At 37.3% G+C, this 13,482-nt stretch overlaps 1 protein-coding gene across 6 annotated transcripts in view; it reads left to right on the top strand.

Moving 5' to 3' along the window:
- The window catches only part of Serca (ATPase sarcoplasmic/endoplasmic reticulum Ca2+ transporting SERCA), an 82,649-nt gene that overhangs the window by 39,606 nt on the left and 29,561 nt on the right, over positions 1-13,482 (top strand). For all 6 annotated transcript variants that reach the window (XR_012991365.1, XR_012991368.1, XR_012991366.1 and 3 more), the window contains exon 3: positions 9,726-9,743. Coding sequence is in view for 1 of the 6 variants with exons in the window: in XM_076306452.1 (XP_076162567.1) it covers positions 9,726-9,743 (18 nt within the window). In the remaining 5 variants the exon portion in view is untranslated. The remainder of the gene's footprint in view (positions 1-9,725; positions 9,744-13,482) is intronic.

Below are 13,482 nucleotides of genomic sequence, written 5' to 3'. Positions count from 1 at the left end.
GATATATTATACATCGGTGTGCGTGTCCGCGATCGATGCCATTCCGCTTCGAAGACCTCCGGCGCGCTGGACACGAACGTCCGGCCCAATCGCCATGCTAATAAGTCGGGAAAATTCATAACTCGCGGGGAGATTTACATATGCGTGCACCCTCGTTTCGAAAACGTGGAATTTTCGTCCATTCAACGACCGAACCGCTTCTTTCGCTACCTGTCTGTCGGAGGTGAGTGCTCACAGTTGTCCGATTTGGCCTGCACTAAATTCCTCACCGATGAACGCTTGGAGGCTGTGGTCCCATTCCCAATTTACGAACGGGGCACTATGGTTTGACTAGTTGGAGATCGAATGGGACGGAATGATATTTAAGTGTGGGATTATGGAATTGTTTGGCACAAGAGAAAATGTAAATAGGACGTTTACTTTTTAAATAAATATAATACAGTCGTGCAGCGGGGTATGGTTATGAACAACTGAACAGAGTGTAACGATCACGTCGGCACACCAACCGAAAAAATAGGAAAGCCGGTATCGAGCTCATCCACCATGCCTTGACTTCTCAAACGCTGCATGGTTGAATGTCGTATTCCAACATTAAGTATTAAATCAAATTTAATTGAATGCGTTCCGTGCTCGTGGTTAGTCGGAAGATCGTTTCGAGCATTGAATGTCTGTGGGATTATTGGAATCGGAATGGTTACAATGGTCACGAGGATGAGGATTATTAAAGCGATTCGATATCGTGATCGCTTTTCCCTCGTCCAGAGAAACGCTGTTACAATGCTTTTACGTTCGGCCACACCCTTAGGTGCGCGATACATCATCTCTCGTACAGTAGATACGATAAGTTAACCACTCGACTGACTCGTGACTCGCTATTACAATCACTGCCCCGTGTCTTTCTTATACGAGTTTGGGGCTTACGTGACTTGTGTCCCTCGTTTTTTCGGGTTATCGAGAGTGTAGGTCGACCGTGCTGGCTGGTTTAGGTAGTTGCCAGAAGGTTAGCAAACGATGGGCCTCTGCTATGTCCAGGTCACGGAAAATTCTATGGTCCCATCGCTACACGTATTGGTACAACCCTCGACCAGTTTCGACCCTCTGTAGAAGATCGCTCTTGCCCTCGCTCGGCATACTCTCTTTCATATGCACACACGCATATCCCATCTTCGAAGGACCACTTTCCTCCATGAAAGGAGGATCTAATCGAATCAGACGAGATAAACTATATTTCGATACTAACAGAGTTTCGATAGTCAAAATACTACGAAGCTAAGTTCGCGATTACTCGGTTAGCTTTATCTAAGCGAGTGTCGAGGCAAGAGGATCGAGTCTAAGAACTACGAACGGAATCAACTCGAACGTGCCAACTAATCTTACTCGAACGTGATGAGGTGGAGACTAAATAGGGTAGAGTGGAATTTATGTCTGTGTTTCGTGCTCATGGTTGGTCAGAAGATCGTTTCGACCGTTGAATGCATTTGCACAATGTGCACCGACTGAGAATTTCAAGTTTCGAAGGACCACCCTTTTCCATGAAAGGAACTAATTGAATCGGACGAGATAAACTATATTTCGATATTACAAAAACCAAGTCCGTGATCACTTGATTAGCTTTATCTAAATGAGTGTCGAGGCAATAGGATCGAGTCTAAGCCGACTGATCTTACTCGAACATGACGAGATGGAGACCAAATGGAACAGAGTGGAATTTAAATCTGTCCAGGGTGACAACGCCAAAACAAAAGTCCTTAACACTGTTAAACACCACAGTGTCCTCTAGGGGCACGAATTCTAATTCGTAAACTTTTAAATAGCATTACTCTCGTTGGCGATACTATAAAATAACAAGTACATCGACAAATTATCCAATATTTCAACTTTTTACATTATGGTCCGAACAAATATCAGGGACCTTCTTAAGTATCGTGAAATCATTTATTAACTATGAATAATTAATACTCAGACAATAGCTAGATAACAGTAAGTAATGTGACGATGATACAACTCTATACAACGCTTCACGATTCTCTGCTCAACACTCCTCCTCTGTTCAACACTGCTTTTCCTTCTCGAAAAGAAAAGGCCCTCACCTGCTTTTCGACACTCCCACCGTACATTCTCTTGCATTGTTATTCGTTACTCGCCAAATTTCGCTAACGTATAAATGGGCCAGCCGTCGTCAACCACCTTTTCGTTGAGCCTGATCCCGACCCTTATCTACTCCCACTTTCTCTTTTATTGTCCTCTTTCAACCATGATCCTTAACCTCTTACCAGTACTGCAATTTTAACAAAATAGCTCCACGTAACGATTACCTATTTTTTCTCATAAATTGATTGGTACTGTTATTCCGATGTAAAAGAGAGTAATTTCAAGTAGTAAATAAGTTCTTTTTATTGTAAAAAATGAAAAAAGTTATATTTAATACATACGTAACATTTTATTTTGATACAAATTATAAACACGACTAAAAATTTAATGTAGCGAGTATCAGACTCGCCCGTGTCTGACAAGGGGTTAACTTAATAATGTTCTCTTAGCTACGTTTTCCTAAAACTACACTATGCTAAAATTACGATACTACGGTTTAGAAAACTGATGTGACGTTTAACGTATTAACAATGCAACAGGCTATAGCGACGACGTGAATCCTTTCCGATTCTTTTCGATGATGCGTATCGCGGGAAAGATATTTAAATTGACACAAATATTCTGGACACATTGATCTATACGTATGGTCACGTTATAATGTTGGAATTCGATCACCCGACAAAAAGTAGACAGCCGATGTAGGATTTAGGTCCGAGATACAGTGTTCATTCTTTTTTAACTTTTCTTGGAAGCTACTTATCTAAGTGACTTGAAATTTCAACTGTGTATTTAAAGTAGCACTGTCTATCGTACGAACGAATTTTGGTAATTTCCAATAGTTATTAAGACAACTTATGAAACTGTCGATTTTTTCTACAAAATTTATATTTTTACCTCAAAATTACAATTTATATCGATATAACTATATTCGCATAGTTTTAAAAAATATTAATTTTATTTAATTCCGATCATTAAAGCTAGAGAAATCACCCCACCATGCGAATAGAAAATAGACGCTTGTATATTTTATATGTATTAACACTTTTCGCGAAGAATAGTAGAAATAATGTTCGAAATACATACTTTTAATATACGTTTGAAACATTTGTGTTAGACGTTCCATACTGGCGGAAAAAATTTCCAAATGTCAGATTTTTTCTGCCCGAAAGGTAGTATTTACCCTTAAAGAAAAGAGGTACACTTTCAAACATATTATAGATTGGAAATAAGAAAAATTCAAGTTGAATTGTAAAGAATTAGTACATACCACATTCGGAAGTTTTTAAATTTTACTTTCTTGTATCGAGAATATACGTATCCAAGACTTGCTCTTGTTTGCATTTCAGTTTATATTTAGATTAAATATACTGAATAAAATAAAAGTCTTAAAGTACTGCAAAAAATGCAAAAATGGAACATCTTCGTAGCATTCAATTTTGTGTTAAGCTAGAGTTCTATGAACAAAGTTGCTGTACTTAATCAGTTGTATTATCTTATTTAATTTTCCTGGAGTGCTTTCTATTTTCAAAATTAAAACTAAAATCACAAAATCAGTATTTTCATCTTATTTTTTAAAGCAAAGAAATTTTCCGAGTAGTTTAAAAACTCGCACGAACGTTGTAAACGATGTCTCGAAACTTCGGTGACTACTGAGATGAATATAAATGAAACGCTGCCAATCTCATTATTTTCCTCTCGTACTATGTATATTTATGTAGAATGTAGGAAACACAAAAAGATGAATGACATATTGACAAGTGCACATTTCACTCTTGCAATAAATACACGAATACAGTTATCAAACAGTCTTCGCATCACTGTTTAGAATTTTTTAAACACAGTCTCGCATAATTCATACTCGACTCTAAAAAATGAAATTAATTCCTATCGTTTGACACTTCAAACTTCTCTTTCAAGAAGTTGAGTTTAAAATTTTTTTAAACTCAGTCTTGTATAATTCATACTTAATTCTAAAAAATAAACTTAGTGTCTATCGCTTGACACTTCGAACTTCTCTTTTAAGAGATTGGTATTTTTTTTAAACTCGGTCTTATATAATTCATACTCAACTTTAAAAAATGAAATTAATTTATATCGCTTGACACTTCGAACTTCTCTTTTACGAGTCTACGGTCTAGTGATAAATTTCATCATATTCCATCCGGCTTTGAGAGTTGTAGCACAAAAGCTCCTAAGAACGAGAACGATCTAAGTCAATTTACTCCACTTTGAGAAATTAATCCTTTAAGTGTGGATTTCAATACATGCAACGCGAATACGTGGGCATACCCTAGCACGGTACTCTATAAAAGTCATGAATCGTCTCTTGAAAAATGAATAGTTGTTTTTAAACAATATTCAATTCGAGTAACAACAAATACCTTAAGAAGAAAGTATAAATTAGTTTTGAAACAACAATATTTAGCTCGATCTCCTTTTGCTCTCGAAGCAGCAGCAGCAATTCTTCTGGAAGTGCTCTGAAATCATTTTTCGATGAAATAGTTTGATATCTTCCACCGTTCTGTTTGAGGAGCTTAACATCGTCGGACATTGATGCAAACAGAAACAAAACTAACAAAAACGAGCTAATTTATATTTTTATCTAACACACAATCTATCATCGTAACAGTTTTATTGCAAGATTTTTCAAAAATATATAACAATCGATAGTACAAATGTGGTCATACGGAAGACACTTTTAAAAAATACACTCAATAACTATTCTTTCGCAGACATAATCAGTTACGATCGAACATGTACTTTCAATCCAGTAATAAATTAATAAGAACTACGTAAAGCGAGTTACTCGATCGAATAATAATTACTCGCGTAAGTTTCTGTTCGTTCAACGTTAGATGTGATATCATTTTGTAATTCGAATTTTAAAATTGTTTGTCTTCTAGTCACTGTTCGAGATTTACATCTAAATGAAAATATTTTCGCTTATCTCTGGTCCCTATCTTTGAATATTTTCTACTCACGGTGCTCTTATTTGTAGAGGCTTATACGTAAGTACGCAGGCGACATAATAAACGATTAAGGTATTCCCGCTAAGGTTGAGATTCAGACAGCTGCTACGTATACACCGTTGTGTATAATAAAGTTGGATAAAATTGTACTTTATTTAGGTCAAGGTTCGGCGTAGACTTTATCAAGGCTCTTATATGTATGTTTCCACTGTAAATTCCTAAGATAATTGAATTAATTCCGGGTTAATTAACTCGTTTTCACCTGGCAGACCGAGCGATGGTGTCCCGAGACTAATATATATAGATACATTAGCCAGCTACGTTATTAACCGCAAAGCGTTATTTGCGCACGTGAATACCGCAAAGCGTTCGAGTAATCCAATATCGAATCGCTCGAATTTGGTTGCCAATCTCCGTGGAACAGGAAAATGAAATTAATACGTATAATTTGACGTGGCTGGGCAGAACAATGGCTCCTATTCTCTACAAAAGTCTACGTTAACGCGATACAATGTTGAATAACTAACGAGTAATCGTCAATCTTAAACAAGCTACTTTTATGAACGTCTTGGCTCGTGTATTTCGAATCGTCTTCGAAATAAACGTTACGTATTCTATTCGTTTTAAAAATTGATACAATTTCAAAGAAATAACGAGAGAAAAGTGACAACACGAAATAGAATAAATATTAGAAATTAAGCGGATAAGATACGAATTAAACGACGTACGAGAGATGAGAATATTATTATTGAATAATAAATAACCAACAGAAACGACGACTAAAAGTTCTAGGTGGAAAATTTAGACAATTTTACCTCTAAATAAAAAGTTGAATCTGTTGTAGGAATTATAATAAATATGTATCCTGTTTTATTCTGAGAAATATTATATATAGTTTGAAAGTGGAAATTGTTCGTACATTTTCATACTGGATGGAAATCTGAGCAATTGAACGAAAATCGTATGTTATTCCAACAATACGGTAAATGAAAATTTCCCCGAGGAACAAAATAAAAACGCAAGAAAAGAAACAAGACAGTGAATTCTAAAAGTAAACCGAAAGTAAATCTAATTTTCGGACAGAATTTTTATCTTTAAATTGAAATTTCATCGTGTTTCGGGCAGATTCTTCCAGAAAATCCCCACGCTCGAAATTTCCATGAAAAGTGACCATATTCTTTATCGGATGCTCGGTGCGATAACCGTACAACGTATTCGAAAAATGTGAAAATTATGCTACGCGAACGAGAACCTCGTTTCTTAAACGTACGATGGGATTTCAATTTCAATTCCAAAGCAGAACGATAAAATCGTGTCGGAGCGTCTGGAGCAGCTTTAAAACGTTCTAAAGCTTTGCAATCATCGAATCTGCTGGTATCGCAGAATTCACGAAACACGTCGATGGATCGAATATTTCGACGAAAGAAACTTGCGCAAGTTCCGCCGTGGAACGCTGCGCAAACGCTTTCGAGGGTCTGAATCATCTTCAGGGCTCTCAGGACTCTTGAAGTTTGGCGCCAAAGTGGGTCGACGAGTTACTTTCCTCGTTGATTTTGAATTGCTTCCTCCTTCGGTGCCGATTTCCTTCGGAAAAGTTGAAAGAGCGCGCCGAAACCGGAAGGAAGTGCGTGCCGATCGCTCCCTGAAGTAAACCCATCGCGAAATCGATGCGTTTCCATACTACTCGGGAACGAACGACGAAGAATAACTAAACACGTAAGAGTTCAAAATTTGCGTACGAAGAAATTCGAAAAGTGCGAAACAACGTTGCATCAACTGGTGTATACCAGATGTTCAGGATGGGAAATTTCGTTCGATCGCGAAAATCACTTAAAACTTTTTTTTAAAGTGATACACGTTTCTGATTTTATTCTTCTTTTTTTTTTTGGAACACAAATAACGCTCTACTGGTACATCGCCTTATGTGAAATTAAAAATAGAAATAATCGGCTTATTATGGATTTTATTAAAAATTGATGTAGAAACGGAAAATTTGTAAACTGAATTAAGATCAATAAGAAATGTCGTTTCGAAAATTCACTTCGGAGTTTCACGGTTTAGATACTTCGTTTTATTTATTTTTTTTTTACAAATTGAGCTCCGCTATTATTTCACCTTTGTGTGAAAATAAAAGTGGAACGAATTGAGTCTATGTATCGATCATTGTCGATTGTATAAAAAATGTATATAGAACTCGGTGTACAATATCCGTTTTATTTTTAAGGGCACAGAAGCAGGTTGTTATTGACTTTCTCGCGAATTCGTACATAACTGAAAAGTTTTTAAATTCAATTTACAATCGTTTTTGTTATACTCGTTCTCGTTGAAAAAGCGACGATAAGCGAGATTTAGTACACGTTACACTTGACGTTCCCGCGAGTACTCTCCCGGTAAGAATTTTGCAATGTCGCTTACCATAAATTTCACATCTGGCTACTTCATAGACGAGCACGAAGTTTCATCAGAAATGTTTCCATCCGATTTTCTTACGTAAATAGCGAGAACTGTGCATTTATTTATATAAGTTTCGTGTCGCACGGTCGCATAATAAAATTAAACCTGTGACGATCAGCAGCCAAAGTGTACACTGAAATTGATCGCCGAAGCCTTTGTAAGTGGATTATTTTTAAATATGATTATCAATCCGAACGAAATAATTCCAGAGCCCTCGACAGGGAAATGAAATTACCTTAAAAATTACTCTATCGCCTAACTTCGTTTTCAGAAAAATTTCCTGCGAAATTTAAAAAGCGACAGGGACGTACTTGTGCCATAAATTGCGCTGGAAAATCAGGTTTGCTTTCAGTTTGCTGCAAGAACTCGGTTTCCAAGTATCTTCAATATTTTTATTTCCCTCTCGCGTTTCCAACTCCGTTCCCCTATAAATATCTTCAGAAATTGTGTTTTCGAAACTTTCGGTTTTTTCCTCGAAGAAACACGAATTTTCCCTGTCGCGTAATATTTCGCGGGATAAATTACAGCCGAATCGAGAACGCCCCGACGACCCATTTTCCATTTCTCGGGCTTAGAAGGGGAATGCAAGGCCTTCGTTGCAGTGATCTAGATGAGGCTTTGCATACTTGTACATTTACTTACCCTGATATATTACGTATAGCATTATAGCAGCAGATGCTCGATAGTTTTTTAATTACTTATAGTTAAAGTTTTATCATTCTGTATAATTAGAGAACAGTCATGGTATTATTTTTCAAGTTGGACGTAAGGGTAAGGTTGTCGTGCTTTTTAATATATTTTTGCTTTTCGTTTATCCAAATTAATCGGATCTTGATTAAAATAATTTCACTTTTTACATAAAATATGATACCGTTCTATATACAAAAAAATTCCAAACTTATTACTGCTTACAAAATTAAACAAAAAATTAAAAACGAATTTCAAAAAATACATTTACTCACATTACGCACAGAATGAATTGTCCAGTCATGGCTGAAAACAAAACAAAAATAAACGTGAAAATTATTTACCACACGATATCAAATAAATGTACAAAAAACACTTACAATTTATGTACATGTAAGGTACTCACTTTTGTCTATACAACGATAAGTACCATATTTTACGCAAAGGATAAAATTACTTTGCTCAATTATTTTTCATTTATTCTAATTAATTTGAATATACTATTTTTCTAAAGCTATACAAAATAAATCAGGGTAAATGTACGAGTATACAAAGCCTCCTCTAGATCGGTGCAACGAAGGTCTCCTTCTAAGCTCGAGAAATGGAAAATGGGTCGTCGGTGTGTTCTCAATCCGGTTGTAATTTAACCCGCAAAATATTTCACGACGGGGAAAAGTATTTTTTCGAGAAAAACCGAATGTTTCGGAAACACAATTTTTGAAGATATTCATGCGGAAACGAAAGCGATAAGAACCACGAGAAGGACAAGGTGTATGCGTAGGTGTGTGCGCGCGTGCGTGCGGAGACAAAAGAAAGAAACAGGGGCGAGCGAGGGACACGTGCAAATAGGCAATCGGTGACGAGAAAATGATGAGTGCGTTTGAGTAATTTCATATTCTTATTAACCGATAAGAGAACTATCGTTAAATCGTGCCTCGAATAGTTGAGTGTCATTCGTTCCCCAAAACTATCCGATTACCCATCCTACGTTTACAAGGGAATGGAAAATGGGTTGTCAGGGCATTTTCGATCCGGTTGTAATTTATCCTCGTTAACCGACACAAGAGTACCTTCCATGTCCCGCGGGAGTATGTCGAACGCAACGCGTGGTCGCAAGCAAGCGTTCCAGGCACGCAGCGCGAGAATCCGCGCGGGTAGCGCTAAAATCACCGCGCAGAGTTCTATATTCTTTTTTCTTTTTTTTTTTTTTTTTTTTTTTTTCACCCCCATTTTCCCCTGCGGCCCACTTTTCTCACCCCGCTGTCACGAGGGACACGCGTCGACGAGCCGTCACCGAGTGTAAGGGCGTTTATTATCGACGAGGAAAATCGTTGTTTTCGATGTCGGCGCGCTGCGATGCTTCAACAATTCGAAGTAGGCCAACTTAAAGGAGATACCACTCGCCGAAAGCTTTCGAGATTGCACGCACGAGCCAAGTTTCGTACGCGTACGATTAATTCGCCTCGCGGTTTCCCGATCCGATCGTCGTTTTGTACTAATCGGTTGTTTCTTTTTCTGTTACAGAGTTGCCAGCCGAGGAGGGTAAGTTGTTTCTCCCAAAGGGAGTTTTCGTTTTCACTGACGATCGACACGGTAAGCTGTAATCCACGACAGATTGGCATCGATCTTTGTTCTCGTTCCGGATACACTTGTTGGCCGATGCTAAACTCGTGGCTCGGTTTCAACCCTTTGCGGTTCAAATTATTTTCAGTCTTTCGGTTTAGCTGACTCGCATGGCATTTAAACACTTTCAACGGTATCGTGCACCGGCTATTGAAAAAGGGATCAGGATTTACAGAGCATACAGTACCCACTGAACCGAGTAAACAATGCCTAGTCAACGTAAGCGGAAAAGGATGCCTTGTTAAAGCTTCAATCCGTTCTCGGTTTTGATAATAAAATTGATTCACCTTCGTCCATCGCGTCTACACAACTATAGATGAATAAACGTACTTAAAAATTCTATTTAGCAATTGTTACTTGTAATACTTATTTCATAGAATTTGCGTATCAGTGATACTTATTATATAGAATCGATGCATCGGTAATACTCATTACACAGAATTAATGCATTAGTAATACTTATAACATAGAATTAGTGCATTGGTAATACTTGTTACAAAAGATCTATTTAATAATTGTTACTTGTAACATTTATTACGTAGGATCAGTGTATTACTGATACTTATTACAAAAATTCCATTCGATTATTGTTACTTGTGATACTTACTACATAGAATTTTTAGGTACGTTTATTTATTTCGTAACATTGAAATCTTATTCGTATCGTCCGAGATGCAAATTCTATAAATAAAGTCACCGACGCTTCTCTAATCCTACGTCGACCAATGATTTCGTAATTTCTATTCTTTGCTGAATTTTACCGTACACCTTTTGAATTTTGAAACCTTTTTTTAATACATTTAGTTGATTTATATTTCAATATTGTAATACCTGACGAAGCGTATATTATAATACACTTACATTTGGCGAGAATTCCTCGTGGACTACTTAAACACGAACCAAAACGGGCAGTAATTTATTCAAAATGTAATAACTTTCGAGATACGTAACTTCTGCCGAACTCGTTACTTTTATCTGCAAACGAGAAACTTGCACACGATTAAAAGCAATTCTCGTGTTGATCGATTCAATTATTTATACGCGATCGTAATTTTATAAGAAAATACATTTCGAATCGTCGAAACACGTAAAAACTATCACAGAATGCGATCTGAAGCTGCACTCTCGATGTAGAACCTACTGGAACAAAATACAATGGCGAGATACACAAACCGAATTTTCCCTGAACTAATGGCTTTTATAGTTCTCGGAGGAAGGAGTGTTCCGTGGAACATCAATCCCCTGCGGACAGGCTGCAATTTGTCACCTAGACACGCTGGATGTTTTAGGATTAGTCGATTTTTTATGTCGATCCGACGTCACGGAGCACGTGGTTCGAAAAAATTAAATTTTATCCACAGAAAGTCTCTCGAGTTACGAAGTTTTTCAATCCTCGTGATCTTTGGAAAATTCGATACGGAAAAATCGATCGTTCCTTAATAGACCTAGAAAGTCCGCGGAGAATTAAAACAAAGGACTGACAAAGACTCAGGGTTATCCAATATTTGATAAACAAATTCTTTTTAATACGTTGACTGCCAATATACACTAACGAGTCATTACTAATAGCCGTAGAAATTGTACTACTCCTTAACAATGGAGTATGCGAATACATTGCATATATAAAAGCAACACTAAATAGTTTCGTTGTAATAAATTACGTTTTCTTCGATCTAAACCAACCTATAACGCTCAATAACACACAGTTCGTGTGTAAGTTAAACCGAAAGCATCGATAATTTTATGGCGATGTAATTTTTATAGCCATTACTGTACACTTAGGAAGTTGAAAACTATAATTTGACGTAAATTAGAAATTTTGCTCTATTTTTGTTACCCACCGTAGTCATAGATACACATTCGGTGTAAGTTTTTTTGGCAAGGGAATGCTTAATTGATCAAGAATTATTTAATTCATATTACATTAAAAACTATAAAAACAAATATCCATGATCAGTACAAGTTACAATTAAGAAAGAATTGTACGAAAGATATAAATACTGTTTCACTTTTTAATAAGCTTTCTGAAATATTACAACATCCAACCGTACGCTACCTTTACTCCGAAAAACAATTACATAACTCTAGATTTTTCAGCTGTTGCATAATTTTCCTCGCGCGAAATGTAACATCTGTTCCGAAGATTTTCGAGTAGCCAGGTATATGCACTACTACTGTTTCGTTCATCGCGATATAATTTTTCGAGACACTTCGTTCGAGTACGAATACACTGTTATAAATCCAACGGGCGTTTGAAAAACATAAATTACGAAACCTGGAACCACACCCAAGAAAGATTTCGCGAAACAAGCTTGGCAGTCAACGCTTTAACGTTAGATTTACCAACCAGTCGAAATGACTGGTTTTAACTGTTTTTACAAAGAAATTTACTTTAAATTCAGTAGCATATTTTCAAAAGACATTACGACTTTTTCCATTCTTCTAATAAATTTCATAAGTTCCTCTTTTTCCTCGATCATCGATTTTCCTGAGATACGTACGAGGAACACTTTAATATACTGGAATCCATCGGTAGTTCTAGCGTTAACATAGTCCAGTGTTGCTTGAACGTTCGTCAGACCACGATGACACGAATAATGGACGGTTGAACGTCCATTGCCAGATCTCTGGCAGTTAGAGGTTCTCCTAGAGGTATCGGATCATGCAAGATCGAGGCTTCTCGCACCCGTGTTATTTACCTACTTACGCGTAATCTTCTACACCCTACGATCCCTTAAAAATAGACGCACTTGTACGTAATCGGTGGCCCGGGTAGCTCTATAGAGACGCCCGATCGGCTACTTGGCCGTGTAATTATTTATAGAGAAAACGACGGTAACCCGGTATTCTCATTTCATCGAGTATTGTCCAACTGGTCGATCGCAGTCGTCGTTGGACTAATCTTCGTAGGTTTTTGAGCTTTTGTAGGCTTCGAGCGATCGTAAAGTTGAACACGCGACATTGATTTTCATCCCGGATGTTTCATCGCGTGACGTATATCCGAGGAATGAACTCGTCTAGCTCAGCCAAGGGAATTAACCACGTCGGTGAGTTTGATACATCTTTCACTCGATGGAAAATACAAGGTGTTCGCAAGTTCATGGTAGAAAATTTACGCGCGCGTAGCACTCGTAAAAATAAATACTCGATACTAAAATTAGGTCCGAAAGGCAAACGTTTCCGAGATTCAGCCTCGAATACTCCGGTCGCATCGGTTCGTAAATAGCACTCAATACCGATTCGAAATCTCTGAACGCGTATCTACTTGCCTACCGCAATCGCAAACATTTCGAACGGAACTTGCAACGTATTCGTGGTAAACATTGCTTGTTATTACGAAAAATAAACACAAATATAGCGTAAACGAGCCTAGCTTAATTTATTTGCTCTTTGGTCGGGAAAAGAACGAGAAGCTTTTTCTTACTACGATAATCCCTCTTTAAAACGTAAATTGACGCGTCTTCTCGAAACATCTCAAGGAAAGACAGTAGAGAATTTGTTCTTCGAATCGACTTTTTCGTATCACGGACAGAGATCCAGATACGTAAAAACTGTTCGACAAGGTACACCAAGAACGAACGCAACAACGAACTTCAAAGCGATGCTTCTCGTGTATCGGTATAGCGACACGATTGTAAACTAAATTTTATATTTTTCA

This window comes from Ptiloglossa arizonensis, chromosome 3 (genome assembly GCF_051014685.1).
Source record: "Ptiloglossa arizonensis isolate GNS036 chromosome 3, iyPtiAriz1_principal, whole genome shotgun sequence".
Taxonomy (NCBI): Eukaryota; Metazoa; Arthropoda; class Insecta; order Hymenoptera; family Colletidae; genus Ptiloglossa; species Ptiloglossa arizonensis.
Note: the sequence above shows the minus strand (reverse complement) of the source record. Positions and strands in the feature narration are given on the sequence as shown.